Source organism: Malaclemys terrapin, chromosome 3 (assembly GCF_027887155.1).
Source record: "Malaclemys terrapin pileata isolate rMalTer1 chromosome 3, rMalTer1.hap1, whole genome shotgun sequence".
Lineage (NCBI taxonomy): Eukaryota > Metazoa > Chordata > Testudines > Emydidae > Malaclemys > Malaclemys terrapin.
The window spans coordinates 95,246,115-95,266,260 of NC_071507.1; the positions used below are offsets into that span (position 1 = coordinate 95,246,115).

The 20,146-nt window shown below is 40.0% G+C and overlaps 1 protein-coding gene across 1 annotated transcript in view; it reads left to right on the plus strand.

The window, feature by feature from the left end:
* Positions 1-20,146, plus strand: part of LOC128834254 (nesprin-1-like) — a 124,999-nt gene that overhangs the window by 12,754 nt on the left and 92,099 nt on the right. Inside the window, exons 10-21 of the mRNA XM_054022869.1 lie at positions 770-920; positions 3,236-3,394; positions 4,646-4,828; positions 7,267-7,368; positions 8,147-8,350; positions 9,809-10,016; positions 10,582-10,694; positions 11,427-11,632; positions 12,563-12,718; positions 14,014-14,305; positions 14,777-14,949; positions 19,397-19,706. Coding sequence (XP_053878844.1) covers positions 770-920; positions 3,236-3,394; positions 4,646-4,828; positions 7,267-7,368; positions 8,147-8,350; positions 9,809-10,016; positions 10,582-10,694; positions 11,427-11,632; positions 12,563-12,718; positions 14,014-14,305; positions 14,777-14,949; positions 19,397-19,706 — 2,257 coding nt within the window. The remainder of the gene's footprint in view (positions 1-769; positions 921-3,235; positions 3,395-4,645; positions 4,829-7,266; positions 7,369-8,146; positions 8,351-9,808; positions 10,017-10,581; positions 10,695-11,426; positions 11,633-12,562; positions 12,719-14,013; positions 14,306-14,776; positions 14,950-19,396; positions 19,707-20,146) is intronic.

The window sequence follows — 20,146 nt, forward strand, 5'->3', positions numbered from 1 at the left end:
ACAAAGTACATTATATAAAGAAAATATGGGCTTTCTGTTCTGTCTGACTCCTCCTCGTGAAGAGCTTGAATTGGTTGAAAACTTCTATTGAACCTGAAGTTCTCTGTCTAGGCAGGGAAATCCAAAATAAAATCATAAGATCTGGCTTCAGCAGCAAACTGTTCCCTTTTCCAGGTGAATGGTCTCAAGCCAGAGGGGTTTGAAACAATATTTTAAACTTAAGAAAGAAAATATTTTGACTGAAAAATCAGCGACACCAGACAGGTCTCCCTCTTCTTCAGCCTTCATTTCTACTTTTTCCTTTTTAACCAAGAAGCTTGAAATCCTTCACTGAATTTAATTTAGTTGATACAAGAGGTTGAAAATGCACAATCAGAAGCCAGCTACATGGCACTGTGGTTTTCAGACAGCATGGTCCAGTAAGTAAGACACTGAACTGGAAATCAAGAAACCTGGGTTGTACTACCAGCTCTGACATGCTGTGTAGCCTTTGGCAAGTCACTTTGCTCAGATACCCCGCCTGTACAATAGCAGTGAGAGACCCTTCCTTTGTGAAGTGCTTTGAGATTGATGAATCAAGAGTGCTGTATAAGTGATAAGGATGATTATGTACATAACCACATAGATCCTGCTGCTTTAACATTCTAACCTGATTCCCCTGGGCCACTCCGGGGGAAGTTCTCCCTGACAAATGCCTGTGTCACATCCCCTGGATTCACAAATGTCAGAATGAACACCATTCTTTCAACACAGCTATTTTCCATTACAGACAGGAGCAGTGCCGCGTCCTGGTTGATTTGATGAAAGAATATCAGAGTTTGAAATCGGCAGTAACTAAAGTCATAGAGAATGGTGACAATGTGACTATGACCAAATCAATTTTGAAGGATCAGGAGGATATCAGAAGAGCTTTATCAAAGGTAATTCCGATATTTTCATTTAAAAATAACTGAATGGATCTTCGGTTTCAACAAATTTGGTGAATCATTTCTTTTTGTGTTTGACGAGAAGTTGGTCTGATCCTTGCTTAAAGTTCCTTGCAGTATTGGGGGCCAAATCATCTCCCTCTGAAATCAATGGTAAATCTCCCATTGGCTTTGATGGGGGAAGAATCTGGCCATTAGTGTGCACTCTGCACATTTTGCAGGGAAACCTTTCAATTTCAATCTCCTTTTCTATTGTTTTAAGTATATTGTACATTCCTTTAGTGATTTTAAATGTACATTTGTATTCAAGGAGAAGCTGTGCATAGATACTGGAGATGGATACTCTACTCAAAGGCACTGAGAAAGAAAATGCCTAACATGTTTCTAATGCTTTACCATAATAACCTCTTGGATGATTTTTGTTCATCTGAAAACAAAATGAAAGGACAAGCCAATAACTGAACTTCAGTCTCTTCCATGACAGTGCATGGCATTGATGCTGCAACATCAGCAAATTAGCCTCTGCTTCTGAAACATGACACATTCTCTGTCTCCTTCCCCCAGCAATGGGATTAGTTCATAGGTGCCCACTCCAGGGCTGGAGCACACCTGGGGAAAAAATGGTGGGTGCTGAGCATCCAGCGGCAGCCCTCCTATCAGCTCCCCCCACCAACCCCCAGCGCCTCCCGCCCGCTGGTGAGCCCCGTGGAGCAGCACCTCTCCCTCCCTCCCACCCACCATGAACGGCTGTTTTGTGGTGTGCAAGAGGCTGGGAGGGAGGGGGAGGAGCAAGAACGCGGTACTCTCGAGGGAGGAATTGGGTGGGAAGGGGTGGGGTGGAGTGGGAAAAGGCGGGGTGGGTGAGGGCTTGTGTGGAGGGGGGACGGAGCCTGGGTCAGAACCGGGGATCAGAAGACGGTGCCTGTGGATTAGTTTATCCAAAGTGGTTACTTTGATACAGTACTGGACACGGAAAAGTGTCAAGGACTTTGGTTCCCTATATTCCATACACTTCATGAATTACATTTATTACATTTCCAAGTTCTGCTGGCCTGAAGTCACTCTTAAGACTCAACCCGCCTTGAGAGTAAGTTTTGAGTTAAACTCTCTCCATTCATTAGAAAGTGGTAATGTTGATGGGAAGCCTGTAGTGGGTTTATTGCAAAATCCTCATTAATATTCAGTAGTCAGCACCATAAAACACACAGTATTAAAACATGTCTCTTTATGGGCTATGTTTTATAAAAATCATAATATCTGGAATTATAATTCAGATAATCATCCTGTTAAAGTGAAGTTCTCTGAATTATAACTTCACAAACTGTTGCATAGAAGACTTTTAGTCCATAATGCTACAATGTCTGTTTTACAAAGGGTTTCTTTTATTTCTATTTAGTTTATTTTGATGTTGCTGGTAACATTTTTTAATATAAGCCTTATGACAGTGACCTCCTGACAACATTGGCCAAAAGAACATATGCAGGAGTTTGCAAGATCCCTCATACAGCCATGCCAGCATGTGTCAACCCTCACTTGCAGCACATTCTGCATGCACGTCTGTCTGAGGCTCTCAAAGCACTTTTCAAACATTAGTGAATTATGCTGCATGACTGTTATGTGTTTCTGTTATCCCCATTTTGCAGGTGGGAAAATGGCGGCTTGGAAAGTTTGTAAATTATTAGCCCAAGGTCCCACAGCAAGTTATTGCAGAGTGGGAAAACAACCCAGGTCTTGTTACTCCCACTCAGATTTTATGGCCAGAAGGGACCATCATGATCATCTAGTTCAATGGTTCTCAAACTTTTGTATTGTGACCCCTTCCACACAGCAAACCTATGAGTGCGACCCCCCCCCCCGCTTATAAATTAAAAATACTTTTTTGTATTTAACACGATTATAAATGCTGGAGGTGAAGTGGGATTTGGGGGTGGAGGCTGACAGCTCGGGACCCCCCACATAATAAACTTGCGACCCCCAGTTTGAGAACCCCTGATCTAGTCTGACCTTCTGCTCATCACAGCCACAGAACTCACCCACTCAGTCCTGTAATAGGCCCATAACCTCTTATTGCATAACCACTCATGTACTTTAACTGTCAGAACATTATTTTCTTATTCCACTTATTCTAAGAACTACAGATTGCCTTGTCTTTAGTGACATCGACAACTGTTAGTAAGAAACTAGAATAACTATAAAACACATTCCATATGTTCAGTGACTTTAGGTCTCTAGAGGTGGATGGCTGGGGAGCTGAATTTTTATGTATTTATTTATGACTGTATTAAACAAGCAAACATTTATGTTTACAGCATGAAGCTGTCAAGAATGAACTAAATGACAGACAGAAAGAGCTGGATGCCTTCACTAATAAAGGAAAACACTTGCTAGCAGAGCTGAAGAGAATTCATAACTGTGATCCCATGCTGGTGAAAACAGATATGAACAGTACTGTGGACAAATGGCTGGATGTAAGGACAATGAATGATGTTTTCCTTATACGGCAGACTCAGTTTACAGTCCGAGAATACGTTGCAATGTGTGTGCTTCTCTTAGGAACTGAAAATACTTTTTTTTTTTTTTAACTAAAGGTGACTTTGGAATAAATCTCAGAGAGCTAAATCATAAATATTTTGGGATTGGTTTGTACCTACAGTATGTGCTCATAGAAATATATATCAGGTACATTTGCTAGATTTAAAAAAAGGCATTTTTTGAGAAACTGACTATTTGGATGTAATTTACTATAAACCAGACCAGTGCACACTTCTGTTGGTGTCTGAAATACAGGGATGTGTAAATTTGGACCAGATCCTCGTCTGCTGTAAATCAGTGATGCTTCTTTAAAGTCAATGCAGGTACATTGATTTACACCAACTGAGTATGTGGCCCATCGTATATTACAAAACATAATATTTTAAGATTTCATATCTATAGAACTTTATTTGCAAATCCCTTTATGGTTTGAAATCCTTCTGAAGCTCTTAGTGAGCTGCTCTTTTCTGTTCTTGTACCATACATTTGGGGTTTGCGCAGATGAGAAATTCCTTAGCGTGCATGATGAACTGCTCCCTACTTACCTCCTGACCCCAGGTTAGTTGCAAGCCTCATGAGTTTTGAAAACTGCAGCCTATTTAGCTGAGACGGCTAAGCCATTTGAGGTCCCTAGATGGGTTTAAGCAGAGGTATGATGCTTATTTGAAGTCAAAGAAGGGAAACCGGGAAGGGGAGAGAGAGAGAGAGAGAGAGAGAGTGTAGGGGGAGTGTATGTATGCAGAGAGTTAATCTAAAAGAAGGTTCATGTTTGGTTTGAGACTTGGATTTTTTGGACCCATTTCATCCCTCACTACTAATGAACTAGTTTTGATGCATCAAAATTGGCTCTAAGGTGAATTTTCAATGTTTGGTGGGATCCTAGCAATATAACACATTTTAAAGTCAATGAACATTTGTTCAGCTAATTCCACTTGCGACTCTTTTCCTAGTCAAAGTATACACATTCAGAGGCATCGGCATGTAGTGGTTTATGTTAGTTTTACCATGAATAAACCTGAAATGCAGATAATAGTCTTGCTGTTCTGAATGTGTTTCTGTTTGTAAAATAAGAGACCTGAGGTTAGGTTTTCCAGTTGTTTCTGAGCTACTTTTCTTGCAATTGGATCAAGCTTAAAGAAATGTGAAATTAATTATTAAGGATATTGATGTCTGTCCCACTCCAACAGGTGTCAGAGAGGACTGAAGACAATGTAGAAAAGTTGAGTGTAAGCGTGTCTCTATGGGATGATGTGCTCACCATTGGAGATGAAATTGATGCATGGTGCAGTAATGCCATCTCTCAATTGAATGAAGGTATCAGCAACCTGAACAGCAGCCAGAAAATGGAGGCCTTCCTGAAGGAATTTCAGGTGCTTACCAAAAAAAATGATACAAATGTTTGAAATGCTTTAATTCAGAGTCTCAGCTGGTGTAAATCAGCATAGCTTCACAGAAGTAAGTGAAATTATGCCGATATACATCAGCCGAGAATCTGGCTTTTTTTGTTCTTGATCTTTTGTTCAGTTACACTATTACCAAACATAGCAACCCATTAGGGAGAATGTAAAAATCTAGTAGCTATATCCCACCCTCTTTTTGAAACTGTCTGTTAGTATCAGAACTAATACTGGCATTAAACTGCATTTAACTCCATCATTATCTTTCTTATAACCACGCCTCCTTATATGAGGCTTGTCAAAAAATTAAGGATGGGATTTTGAGACAGTCAGCATTGGCTTTACTCTAGTCCCATTGGAGCTGATGGGAGTTTTACCATTAACTTCAATAGGAATAGAGTTAGGTCAATGATGAGCACTTTTGAAAATCCCAATTTAAAAGTCAGACGTTCCTGTAGATACAATGAAGGTGATATGGTGTGCTGAAAGGTAAAGGGCAAATTATTTGGGCCTGGTTTGATTTCACCCAATATGTTCAGAAACTAATTTAGTAAAATAAGAGCAAGCCCACCTATGTGGACACTCTTAAATTGGTTTAAGAGTGCCTTATATCCCTTTTGCTGTTGATTCCATGCAGCACCCTTTCTTGCAAGTCTCACTCCATGGTAAATCTCTCTGCATATCTGGAATGTTTCAAACTATGGCTTAGTCACACAGCAGGTGGTGGATCCAGTGTTGAAGTTCACTAGTACTTCATTTCTGTGACACTATGATTACTCTGCATTAACAATAATTACAGCAGATTCGCATTCATTAATAATACTCTAATGCATTACTTTGGCTTTTGTCTAGAATGGGCTGTTAAATAAGAGTTGATTTAATACATTAGACCAGAGATTCCCAAATTCTGGTATGTGACCATTGGTGGTATGTGAGCTTGATGGTCCATCAGTTCACTTCTCGACAATTTTCTAAGAAGGTGGGATGTGAACCAATAAAGTTTGAGAGCCACTATATTAGACTCTAAATCCTAGAAAAGTGAAGGAGCTGTAGTACTACAGCACTCCCTTGCTATGGGTATTTATGAAAATAGTGTTGTGTCAAAAATATACAGCAGGTCCATTGTAGAATGGGCTTCTTCTACTTCCTCTGGAATTAATTTAAAAAAGTGATCGTAAATTAAACAGATAATGAGTTTGTATTAGTAATACAGGTAAATAGTATGAAATGCTTCAAAGGGAACATATTTGCTTTGATTACATTAAAACTGTATTCCATTGTCTCCATTTCTCACTGGGGCCAGCCAAACAAACTGGTGTTAAACAGTTTGGTTTTGCATAGAACCAGACTGTGTCCAGGCCTCAGGTGTGCAAGGGACAGACTGAGCTCAAGAACTGTACAGGAGTTGATTACAGTGGATGTCTTTACACTCAGGGACTGCAAGAATTCTGCACAGCTACCACTACTCTGCATTGGCTTCTGCAAAGGAATGAGCAGAGCTGTAGCCCATTACCCCCCCCCCCCACCCCCCGCCATCTGGACCAGCCAATAGAAAAGTCTCAGCACAGAGAGAAGCACACACTGCCCCTACTTTGCAAGTGCCACAGCATCTGCATGTCTCAGGAGCTCTGGAAGGCATTGTGCATCCCTGAAGCACAATGCGTCCTGGAATTTTTGCTGAGGTGGTTCTGCACCACATTAATGCCACAATTTAGCCCTTAATGTACCTCTTCTAATCAATGAGATCTGTATTAATTTAATGTTCCCTGCAATAGCATGCATATTTGTATCAGAAATTTGTTTAGTATTTCAGATCTCAGGAAGCTACAAAGTGAAAGTTATGAGCTTTCTCTGTAATGTTTAACAAATAAAATGTTTCTCTAGAATTTTCATTGAAATATATACAGTAAACTAGAGATCCTGACATGTCAGTGAATAAAGGGTAGTAGTCATATTACAACTCTTTTCAACACAGAATTTAGTTCTACATTTGACTTTTTTTCAGAGCTTAGTAATAAAAAACAGAGGGTTGTGCACTATACTCTGCATTCCATTAAGTGGAGCCTAATGACCATAGTAAATTTTTCCAGTCTCATAAACAAAGACATTCCCATTTTTACTGAGCCACTTTTCAGAGACTCAAGCTGTTAAACATTTTAAACTCTAAAATGATCTGTGTGTGGTTTTTTAGTGAAGAGGAAAATTTCTGAACTTAATATACAAAAGGAAAGAAGTGAAGTATTTTTGTGAGACAAGGAAACCAAGGGATAATGATGTTTAACTTCGTTTGAATAGCAAAACTTCTTTCTTTCTTTCTTTCTTTCTTTCTTTCTATTTATTGAGCACCTACCAATAGCTTCATTCAGCTTTTTATGATCAGTATAAAATATTTATTACATTCTGTTTTACAGTCTGAAGTTTTAAATAAAGGACAGAAGTTGGAGCAGCTTAGTTCAAAAGTTTCAGATCTCAAAGAACTGACCAATAGTCAAGAGTCAACTGCAGATCTTCAGGTAAGAGTTAGGTGTCACTCATCACAATCTGTATCCTTCTGAAATTGTGCCCCTTCTATAGCCTTTGTCTATTGGGGGGGGGGGGGGCATATTACACTTGCTCTTATTCTGATAATTTTTCTTCCTATTGAGAGAGTTCTTAATTAGTTACTGACATTGTTTCTGAACAAAATACTGTAGAATACAGAGGGGTTGAAGTTTTATAAGCACTTGCCACCATCTGAATTTAGAGATAGCTTCTTATTTGAAAGGTAATGTTGCACTGGAGCATAATTATGTTGGCCTACTTTACAAAACCAAGAAACAGCACATTGGATTAGAATCAGTGCATCAAACTAATTATTATTAGAAATTGGCCAAAACAGGAACCTTGAATCCCCATTTACTGTTTTTTTTTATTATTATTATTTTAGAGGTCTGATTCAGATGAAGACTCATTTTGTTTAATGACTCCAGTGTTGAATCTGCAGAGAGGGAGACTAACTTTTTAATTTTCTCAGAGTTGGATAGCCATTCATTCAGGGTTAAATTTTGGCTCTACTGAAGTCAATGACAAAACTTCCATTGACTTCAGTGAAGCCAGGATTTCACCCTCAGTGTCTGCCATTTTCATTTACTTTAAATATTTGTATCCATTCACATAAAAAAGAAAAAAAAGGGCCTTACATCCCACTTTCCCTTTTTTCCATTTGTTATACCACGTGAACTGCCCATCAGTTATAATACTAGGCCCAAGTGATTCACTGTAGTGCTATAATGTATGAAATTTTGGTTTTAGTTCCTAGAAGCAGATTTAAGGCAAAAACTGGAACATGCCAAAGAAATGTCTGAGACAGCAAAAGAGACACTGGAAGATTTCAGTGCTCAGAAGATGCAGTTACTAAAGTTTATAGATCACATGACAGACTGGCTCACAAAAGTAGAAGAATCTCTGTTAAACTGTGCTTGTAACCAAGATCCCAAGAGTTTAGGTAAAGTGAAGGTAAGTGTTACAGAAGATATACTTTCCATTGCATAGTGGGTCCTGTATTTAATTCTAGCATTGTTTTATGTGATTGGTCATAATGACAGTCAATTTATTAAAATGTACATGTTAATTTTCATCTGATCAGATTAAAACTATCTATTTTTATACTTTAGGATATCAATGAAGAACACACTGTCATATTTTTAAAGAAATGAATGGCATTTCTGATCTTCATTTTTTCTCATTGTATTGCAAAGCTTTTGGAGAAATGAAATGAATAGCAGTCTTTTTTATTGTGACAGGAACTAATGTTGTTTCATCTAACTGTTTTCAGACATTGCTTTAGAATGTTTGCTATCCTGTTTTTTGCTCTTCTAATTGTTGTGAATTTGGAACTCATGCAATTAAGGGCTAATAGCTCTGATAGAACTCAGCATAATATTAGGTTCTACCCTAATGCACCTCAGTTGTCACCTACAGCAGCTCCTCTATCTAAATCCTAGACTCTTTGTGAATACTGACTACCACACATGGCCATATTGTGACAAAAAGCATGGAGGTTTTTGTGGTGTAAATAAATGGCAATTCTGATGAAACAGCCACTCTCAACTTTAGTTTTGATATAAATTTAGCTTTGTATGCTGTTCCCCAGATGGATAAAGGCAATGCTAATGATCCTCCCACTCTCTCCCAAACTCCCAACTCACATTGCTTTGCTAAGGTACCTTTGAACTGGGCAGAAAAATGCCGACAAAACATTTTTTTTTTGCTGGAATTTGCCAATTTGTCAAAATAGAAATGTTTTCCAGAGATGGTTTGATTTTTATAAAGTTCTGATGGGACACAGGCTGGGGCCAGTGAAACCCTGTCAGCCAGGCAGGTTTTGATCAGTAACTGATCTGCTTTTCTGCCAGCTTGCCCATCTGGCTCTTCAGTAGCTGGAGTCAGAGACTCCAGTGCTTCCAGAGTCCATGGCTCTGGGGCTGCCCACCGGATGGACTGCCCTGGAGCTGGGGCTCCATCTCGTTTAATGGAAAATGTCAAAAAAAATTGTTCCAAAGCAGAATGAAACCAAGTTTAGAAATATCAAAATCCTCCATTAATGGAATTATCTTTCTCCACACAGCTCTATTGTACCCCAAATGAACCCTCACTGTTGACTGCAAATAAACATTATTTTCAGTTGTGCTTTAAAAATATATATTTTAAAAAAATGACAGTAGTGATTGCTAAAAAGAGCTATTTTTCTGTGCTGATTTGAGATTCTCTAGGAGCCAGTTGGGAAATATCAGGAAATTGTATAATCTAGTACCCTGTTCCTCAATTCCTTCCACAAATTCCTTGCTGCAGAGTGCTCTTGGTAACTGCAACAAGTGGCTGGATGAAGGGCAGAGGAGTAGGAAAGTAGAGGAAATAGGCAGCTGTTTTGTTTAGCTGGGCGTGTCGAACTGACAATGCAATCTTATCCTTTAGGAAACACAAAAAGAGCTTCAGCTCCAGCAGAGCAGCATCGATTCGACTCAGGAGAACCTCAATAGCCTGTGCCGCAAGTACCACACAGTGGAACTGGAGACTCTGGCTTGCACTGTCACTTCACTGATACAGAAGTATGAAGCTGTGACCCAACTGTGTTCCAGAACGCAGGCCAGCATGCAGGAGTCCCTGGAGAAACACGTCCTCAGTGAGTCTGAGTGCTTGTTAAGATGAGCTGTTAGACCACAGCCATGAATCAGACTGCCTCAGAAGAGTCTGCCAGAGAGTGTTGGTGGAAAGTTTCCGTTGACATCATTTACAGTGACACTCTTGTTCTTGTATAGAGGCTTTCATAAAAGTGCTTTCACCAAATGCTAGTTTCAATCTCTGTTGCAAACTGAAGGGTTTACAAAAACAAAATTCAACCTCATTTAATACACACAGTCCTCATGACAGGAGTTCCAATTCAGCCTTTTCTGATGAAATCCTCCTGTGTTTCTCATCTTCCACTTAGTCCCATTATAATCCCCCTTGTTATAAAACATCTCTTTATAGCACACAAATGCTCTATATAGTCTATCACCAAGGCCAGTCTTATGGTGCCTGATGCAAAGGCCACTGAAGTCAATAAGAGTCTTTCCTTTAGCTCCAACAGGCTTTGGATCAGGCCCCCAATGAGGGATGATAAGATATTTGCACTGGTATTTTGGATTGTACAAGCGTAAAACGCCTTTTTTGGAAACTTGTTCATATCTTCGGTTTCTTTTTAAAAGCTTCGATGCAGGAATTCCAGGAGTGGTTTTCTGGGATGAAGGAAGCAGTAAAAGAGTCGTCTGATAGGTCTGGGGACAGCAAAGCCATAGAAGCAAAGCTACATGATTTGCAGGTAGAGTTATCAAATCAAGAGGTGATAATTAGCTACTTTTGGCAATTTGCATCCATGTCTTACCTAATTTACATCTACAGAAATCTGATAAATACATTTTTTCTAGAAAGAAAATATAAAAATGGATCCAAATAGCAATAAATTACTGTACCACATCCAAAAGATGTCAACCAAATGTATTTCAGCTTGTGGGATTTTTTGTTCTGTTAAAACTCTTCTTGCTTCCTGTCTGCAAATTTCTATATCCTATTTTCTCCTTTGTCTCTGTCTTCCTCTCACTCTGTCCCTTATCCCTTTCCTATCTTTCCCTACAATATCTTTCTTTCTTCTTCCCACTCCTTCACACTTTATTGCTCACTGCCTTATTGATATGATATATACAATGATATGATATATTAGGACTTCCTTGATCTGATCTGTCATGGAAAAGAGTGCAAACAGGGCAAACGCTGCTCCAATTCTTGTAAATAACCGTAATCCCTAAAATGTCTGCCCATAGTCTTGGAGATTACATAAAACAAGCAGAGAGGGCTGGCTATGTATTGGGAACAGATGGGAATTGTCCATTCCATCCATCATAGATTTTAATAAAATGGTCCACTTGTAATCAGTTCCACTACTAGACATTGGCTCTGAACTTCTTAGAGAAGTCTGGCCATCCCTAGTGTATACAGTGCTTCCTTAGCTATTGGCTAATCCTGCTTGTTTAATCTGTACTTTTTTCTCGCACAGAGAGTGTTGGACTCGATTAGTGAGGGACAGAACAAACTAGATGCTGTCTCCAAGCAAGGAGAAAATGTGTATGCTTATTTACCCAAACCAGTTGTGAGCAGTATCCAGGAGCAGATAGCAAAGTCACACCAAGACTTCCAGGGGTTCCTGAAACAATGCCTGAAAGATAAAGAGGCTCTGGAAGACTGTGCCTTAGAACTGGGAAGGTGGGTTATTTCAGTAGAACCAGATGCGCTGCAGAACTTTATTATAAAATGGCTTGGAGGTGGGGCAGTACAGTGGATGCTAAAATTTTCAGACTGTGAGGATATAGATGATGATTTGAGATTAAAACTTGCAGTTAAAGAAGTAATAACTATGGACCAGTTCACCCCTTCCTCTGGAGAGAAGTTCAGAGATTCATCTCTGTGCTAATAATTTTGGGGAAACAATTGGGCTCTGTATGTTAAATTAAACAAACTCAAAAGCCAAAGGCTCTAAGGTATTTATTAGCTCAGAATATGTTTACTGCTAATGTAACAGGAATAGTATTAATGGGTAGTTGGATGAAACAGCAAGATGAGATCAGATGGAAATTTCGTGTGTGCCTGCATGTGCATTGAAGTAAGATTTTCAGAAAAGGGAAACTAAAGTAGACTCCTAAATCCATGGCCTTATTTTTCAGAAATGCTGATCATACAGAAACTCCTATTAACCTCAGTGGGATCTGTTGGGTGCACAATACTTTTTAAAATCTGATCACTTGTTTATGTGCCTAAGTTTGATTTTAAGAGCCTAATTTTAGACATCTTTTAAAAAAAACAAAAACAAACTTGGTTTAAATTTTAATTACAAGCAAGATTTGGAGAGACTTTGTTTTAGCCTCTTTTTCTTTACTGAATATGGTAATAAATACAAGCATTGTCACTTTAAATTTTGGAATGATCTCGCTGAACATTTTTAGAGCCTTGCTGAGTATTTTTAGATTAGTAGTCACTGCAGAAGTATGCTGTGTGTGGAGCTCTCATTCACTAAAAGTTAAAGTGGTATCCAGCCTGCTTTTCTGCTCTACTGGGTATGCATTATACTGTATAAACTCAATAGTATCTTTGCACACCTAGGAATTGCTTTTAAAGGGATACTTTTCTGTTCTGTAGCTTTGAGGATCAGCACAAGAAACTGACCCTGTGGATCCATGAAATGGAGGAAAGGATAAGTACTGAAGCACTAGGAGAGAGCAAACAGCACATCCCAGAGAAGAAAAATGAGGTGCAGAAAGTGGAAAATTTTCTTGAAGAGTTACTGGCTGCAAGGTATAAAAACACGTTTTCTAATGTCCTGTTGCCACTGTTCTTTAATTCTTCTGTTCAGCCATAGTAAAATGAACTGACTGGGTAGTATATGAGAGAGGTGCTGGAGGATGCAGTTTGTCAAAGGAACAGCTTACAAGAGGCTGCGTCCAAACAGCTCCAGACTTTGGGGAAATTTGAATTTGAATATGGATCCAAACTTAATGGCTTAGGCTCATTTCTATCAAGGGGAAGTTGAAGTAACTTTGTTAGTAAAGATGATCTGCACAGCACTACAGCACAGCACCCTGAGCTTTAGCAATATGGTTTAGATGTCCCCCAAAAGTCACACTGATAGTAATAGTTATCACATTGTCCATTTAAAAACTTTTGTTTTCTTGCTTTGCCCCCTGGCATCCAGTTCCACTTGGATTGCACGCTCATATGCTGACCTCCAAGCACTGTGCCCATGAAACCTCTCAGCCATGGAATCCTACTTGAGTTGGGAATCAGCTAGTGGACGAGGTAATTGCCATTTTTAGTATACTGTGTAGTAGTGCAAATATTTTATAGTTTGTTGGAAAAGGAAGAAAAAAAAAATATTATTCAATTGTTTTGCTAAACTTCACAGTATACTAAAAGAAGGTACTTACACGATCCTCATCCATCCATTCCAGGGCTGTTCCAGCACGGTTTTTGTCTGATGTGACTTCAGCATAGTACATACAGGAACAAGAGGGAGGATAATCCAGTGGTATTAGTTTAGGACTTGGGAGACCTGGGTTCAGTTTTCTGTTCTGTACAGACTTCCTATGTGACCTTGGGCAAGTCACTTAGCTCTGGTTTCCTGTGTCTTGGTTTCCCCGGTCGTTAAATGGGGATAATGATACTTCCCTACCTCACAGGTTGTGAAGTGCTCTGATACTACTGTAATGGGAGTCAGATAAATATTTAAGATAGATTACATGTTGGAGAGGGAATTGGCAATATCAGTAGAGGTGGATGTCATGGGAAATAAAATTAGAACGTGCTGATCGCTGCTTTTAGCTTGATTACTGTTGCCACCAAACAGTTATTGTTAAAGCAAGAGTGTAGGCCCTCATTAAGGTTATTTATGTTACTTTAAATCAATATATGAGTTTCATATTATACATTCAAATTTGGCTTTGTTCAAATAACTTTTCTAGCAACTATGAGTTGTCTGACTGCAGTCAAACTTGGTTATGCTGGAAGCATTAAGTAATTTTCCATCCTCACTATGGCAATAACAGTTCACGTGGTTTCTAAAATTAATTGTCAATCCCAAATCTTTCTTTTAGAGAATCCTTTGCTAAACTTTCCCAGAGGGCTCAAGCTTTAAATGAAGAAGGACATGGTGCTGGGAGGGAAGTACGTCTGGCTTCGCAAAACCTCACCAGCTATCAAAACCTAGTCAAAACTGTCAAGGAGAAGTTGCGAACATGTCAGGTTGCCCTCCAGGAGCATCAAGCCTTGGAGGAAGCACTGCAGAGTATGTGGTCCTGGGTGAAAGATGTTCAAGATAAGCTGGCTTCTGCAAAGAGCACTGTCGGCAGCAAAGCCACATTAGAGAGGCGGCTGATGCAAATTCAGGTAAAGCACAGGGCTACATGAGCTAGCACATCAGGTCAAAATTGCATTAGAGTTTAATTCATGGAAACAGAGGGATTTTTCCTGCCACAGTCATACAACTTGAGGGCATAGCTATTCGTTAGCTGCTGCAAAATAGGTAAATGCCATAGGAGGCACCAGGTGACACTTATATGGCTTTATGCTTTGCTGCTACAGAACTTCTGCATAAATATAAATAGAGAGACAAGATGGGCGAGGTAATATTTTTCATTGGACCAACTTTTCTTGGTGAAGGAAGCAAGCTTTTGACATAGAGGCAGTCCTGAGAAAGCATGGTCCAGGTTGACTAGGGATGCACAGGAGTATGGTGCAGAAGGGGTAAATGAACTAAATGACAATGGTGAATATTGCTAGAGGAGTAACAACTTGGAGGTTTCCTTTATGTTTGCTGGATGGTTGGATTTGACACATGTGATCCTTTTTGCTGCACAGGAGATCCTTTTAATGAAAGGTGAAGGTGAAGTTAAATTGAACATGGCCATTGGTAAAGGCGAACAAGCCCTTAGAAGCAGTAATGAGGAAGGGCAGAAGATGATACAGACCCAACTACAAACGTTAAAGGATGTATGGAATGATATCATCAACACTTCAATGAGCTATCAGAGGTAAACTCACTGTATTTCTCTTTAAACATAGGGCCAGATTCTGACATCCTTTCTCCCAGTGATGAGTACCTTACACTGCAAGTAGTTCCACTGATGACTACTTGAAATGTAATGTGCTCCTCGAAGTAAGTAATGCTGGCAGAATCTGGCCCAGAATGAAATGTAATTTAGAAGTGCTTATCTGAGAAAAAAAATACGGAGAAAGACAATGTGGTGATTCCTCTGCTTGAGTTCAGAGTTCAGTGTAAACTGAACTGGTCAGAAGGTTGAAAAAGCTACTAGGGGGGAAGCTGTTCTAGACTTGATTTTAACAAATAGGGAGGAACTTGTTGAGAATTTGAAAGTAGAAGGCAGCTTGGGTGAAAGTGATCATGAAATCATAGAGTTTGCAGTTCTAAGGAAGAAGGGAGAACAGCAAAATAGAGACAATGGATTTCAGGAAGGCAGATTTTGGTAAGCTCAGAGAGCTGATAGGTAAGGTCCCATGGGAATCAAGACTGAGGGGAAAAACAACTGAGGAGAGTTGACAGTTTTTCAAAGGGACACTATTAAGGGCCCAAAAGCAAGCTATTCCGCTGGTTAGGAAAGATAGAAAATGTGGCAAAAGACCACCTTGGCTTAACCACGAGATCTTGCACGATCTAAAAAATAAAAAGGAGTCATAAAAAATGGAAACTAGGACAGATTACAAAGGATGAATATAGGCAAACAACACCGGAATGCAGGGGCAAGATTAGAAAGGCAAAGGCACAAAATGAGCTCAAACTAGCTACAGGAATAAAGGGAAACAAGAAGACTTTTTATCAATACATTAGAAGCAAGAGGAAGACCAAAGACAGGGTAGGCCCACTGCTTAGTGAAGAGGGAGAAACAGTAACAGGAAACTTGGAAATGGCAGAGATGCTTAATGACTTCTTTGTTTTGGTCTTCACCGAGAAGTCTGAAGGGGAATGCCTAACATAGTGAATGCTAATGGGAAGGGGGTAGGTTTAGCAAACAAAATAAAAAAAGAACAAGTTAAAAATCACTTAGAAAAGTTAGATGCCTGCAAGTCACCAGGGCCTGATGAAATGCATCCTAGAATACTCAAGGAGCTAATAGAGGAGGTATCTGAGCCTCTAGCTCTTATCTTTGGAAAGTCATGGGAGACGGGAGAGATTCCAGAAGACTGGCAAATATAGTGCCCATCTATAAAAAGGGAAATAAAAACAACCCAGGAAACTACAGACCAGTTAGTTTAACTTCTGTGCCAGGGAAGATAATGGAGCAAGTAATTAAGGAAATCATCTGCAAACACTTGGAAGGTGGTAAGGTGATAGGGAACAGCCAGCATGGATTTGTAAAGAACAAATCATGTCAAACCAATCTGATAGCTTTCTTTGATAGGATAACGAGTCTTGTGGATAAGGGAGAAGCTGTGGATGTGGTACACCTAGACTTTAGTAAGGCATTTGATACGTTCTCGCATGATATTCTTATCGATAAACTAGGCAAATACAATTTAGATGGGGCTACTATAAGGTGGGTGCATAACAGGCTGGATAACCGTACTCAGAGAGTTGTTATTAATGGTTCCCAATCCTGCTGGAAAGGTATAACGAGTGGGGTTCCGCAGGGGTCTGTTTTGGGACCGGCTCTGTTCAATATCTTCATTAACGACTTAGATATTGGCATAGAAAGTACGCTTATTAAGTTTGCGGATGATACCAAACTGGGAGGGATTGCAACTGCTTTGGAGGACAGGGTCATAATTCAAAATGATCTGGACAAATTGGAGAAATGGTCTGAGTTAAACAGGATGAAGTTTAACAAAGACAAATGCAAAGTGCTCCACTTAGGAAGAAAAAATCAGTTTCACACATACAGAATGGGAAGAGACTGTCTAGGAAGGAGTACGGCAGAAAGGGATCTAGGGGTTATAGTGGATCACAAGCTAAATATGAGTCAACAGTGTGATGCTGTTGCAAAATAAGCAAACATTATTCTGGGATGTATTAACAGGTGTGTTATGAGCAAGACACGAGAAGTCATTCTTCCGCTCTACTCTGCTCTGGTTAGGCCTCAGCTGGAGTATTGTGTCCGGTTCTGGGCACCACATTTCAAGAAAGATGTGGAGAAATTGGAAAGGGTCCAGAGAAGAGCAACAAGAATGATTAAAGGTCTTGAGAACATGACCTATGAAGGAAGGCTGAAAGCATTGGGTTTGTTTAGTTTGGAAAAGAGAAGACTGAGAGGGGACATGATAGCAGTTTTCAGGTATATAAAAGGGTGTCATAAGGAGGAGGGAGAAAACTCGTTCACCTTAGCCTCTAAGGATAGAACAAGAAGCAATGGGCTTAAACTGCAGCAAGGGAGGTTTAGGTTGGACATTAGGAAAAAGTTCCTAACTGTCAGGGTGGTTAAACACTGGAATAAATTGCCTAGGGAGGTTGTGGAATCTCCATCTCTGGAGATATTTAAGAGTAGGTTAGATAAATGTCTATCAGGGATGGTCTAGACAGTACTTAGTCCTGCCATGCAGGCAGGGGACTGGACTCGATGACCTCTCAAGGTCCCTTCCAGTCCTAGAATCTATGAATCTATGGTCACTGCAAAAATACTTCTCTCAATAAGAAAACGACCACAGTTCAGTGTGCTTGGTAGTCTGAGAGAACTAGAACTGAGCAGTCAAAAATTGTCAGTTTTTCAATAATTACTGAACTGCTGCACTTTTTATTATTGTTATGAGAGAAGGGCTGTTTTTTATTCAGGAGTCAGGATTAAGGTACACTGGAGTTTCATGTGAAACCTGCAGAGCACCTCCTTGTCTGGAGTTAGTCAATGTTACCCAACTATCTCATTTATTAGCACTTCCCCCCACCCCTATTCCACAATTCTGATAGAGATGTGTGTGTAAGATTATAATGATAAATGTTATCTAAATTTTCACTTGATTCTGTGGCTAAATTCACCCCAGTTTGTGCCAGTTTATGACAGAAACTTGGGGTGAAATCCTGGTCTTTTACATAAGAACAGCCATACTGGGTCAGATCAATGGTCCATCTAGTCAAGTGTCCTGTTTTCTGATAGTGGCCAATGTTAGGTGCTTCAGAGGGAAGGGACAGAACAGAAAATCATCAAGTGATCCATCCCCTGTTGTCGACACCCAGCTTCTGGAAAACAGAGGCTCAGGACACTGCAGAGCATGGTTTTGTATGCCTGCCCATGCTGGCTAATAGCCACTGATGGACCTATCTTCCATAAACTTATCTAATTCGTTATAGTCTTGGCCTTCACAACATTCTCCGATAAAGAATTCCACAGGTTGACTGTGCATTGTGAAGGCCAAGGCTATAAGAGGCGGCTCCGCAAGCTGCCCCCGCCCCGCCCCAAGCGGTAGCTCCGCAGCTTCCATTGGCTGGGAATTGTGGCCAGTGGGAGCTTGGGGGTGGCACCTGTGGGTGGAGGCAGCACACAGAGCCGCCCGCCGCGCTTCTGCCTAGGAGCAGCCGGGACAGGTTGCCACTTGCAGGGAGCCATCCGAGGTGAGCGCCCCCGGATCCGGCACCCCGAGTCCCCGTCCACACCCAAACTCCCTCCCAGAACCTGTGCCCCACACCCCCTCCTGCGCCCCAAGCCCCACACCTACCCACACCCAAACTCCCTCCCTCTTAGTTAACCGGCATTTTTCACTTACCAGCATCCCCTATTCCCACAACATGCTGGATAAAACAGCTTTTACTGTAACAGTTCAGATGATAGTGAAGAGGTCTGAAGTAGCAACAGTTTGAACTGATAAATGGAAAGGGTCAGTTTTGCTAAAGAGAGATATAGAAGATATCTGGAAGAAGACATGTATTCTAAATGTATGAGACACGTGTACAATAAGAACTATAAAAGGTGGGTTTTTTTACCAGTAAGTAAAATACTGATAGTTTGAAAAGGTACAGTGGATTAAAAGATGTCTGTTGATTTCAGACATTTACTGGTTCTGTTTGTATTCTGCACTAAAATATATGAAATATCTCTCAGACCAGTAGAGTCTTTCTAATCAGAAGAATTTTTTAAAGTGTAATTGCTGTATTCAGTACAATTATGAAGAGGGAATTGGGCTACAACAGGTAATATCACCTTACCAGTAAAATGGTGAATGAAAACTTTTTGATTGCACTTCACTGTTCTGGGGCTGTGTGAAATTCTGAAAATATGTTTGTGAAAATTTTCACAATTGAATTTCAGGCAGTTTGACTCTTACAAAATACTACTTTTTAGTGAAAGTAGTTTTAGTGAAAGAGGGGTTACATTCTGAACAGCATCTGTCAATGTGCTAGGCTGTAGAACACTTGCTCTCCTTGGCAGCACTTATTCCATGGGGCTCCTCAGGTGAGTATTATAGTGCCACTGAATTGGTTTTCCTTAAGGCCTGCAAGACTTCTGACCTGTACTGTATCTGTGTCTTTAATGTAAGCTGTTTGGAGTCTGTGATTAGGCAGTGGAATGACCATCTGGAGAGGAAAAGCCAGCTCGACCAGTGGTTGGAGTCAGTGGATCACAAAATTGAACAGCCTTTACAGACCCAGATAGGTCTGAAAGAGAAGTTTTCTCAACTGGATCACTTCCAGGCTATCGTTTCTGATATAGAGGATCACTCTAGTGACCTGCATCAACTCACTGAACAAGCCAAGGAACTATATGAGAAAACTGAGGATGCTTCTATCAGGGAAGCAGCTGAAGAGGAACTGAAAACACAGTTTAGTGACATCACCACTGTGGCCAAGGTAAATGCCTCATAAGAGAAAGCAAACTTTTACATACTTGTTTTGATAAATGAGCTTGTGCCAAGATTTCAGTTCCATTTCAAGTAATGAGCATATTTACACACACTTCTGTAAAACCAACATAGAAGGCATTAAAGGACCACATCCTAAATAATATCCCGTTTGCATATTTATGCTGAAACATAATCAGAGGGCAGCCCTGGCACTCAATTTCAATAATTTTACTTGCATGAAAAGCCATGTAAGTGTTGACGTTTTCTTGGCTTTTTTGCTTCAGTTATTAAGATAGAGTCTAATTTAATTTGCTGTAATTCACTGGGATGCAACGATTTGTTTCCCTTGGGAAATTGGGGTTATCAGATGGAATATTTATGAATGTTGAGTAGTGAGATCTATATATTTCAAGCTTGAGGTCTTATATACAATGATATTTCTGCAAT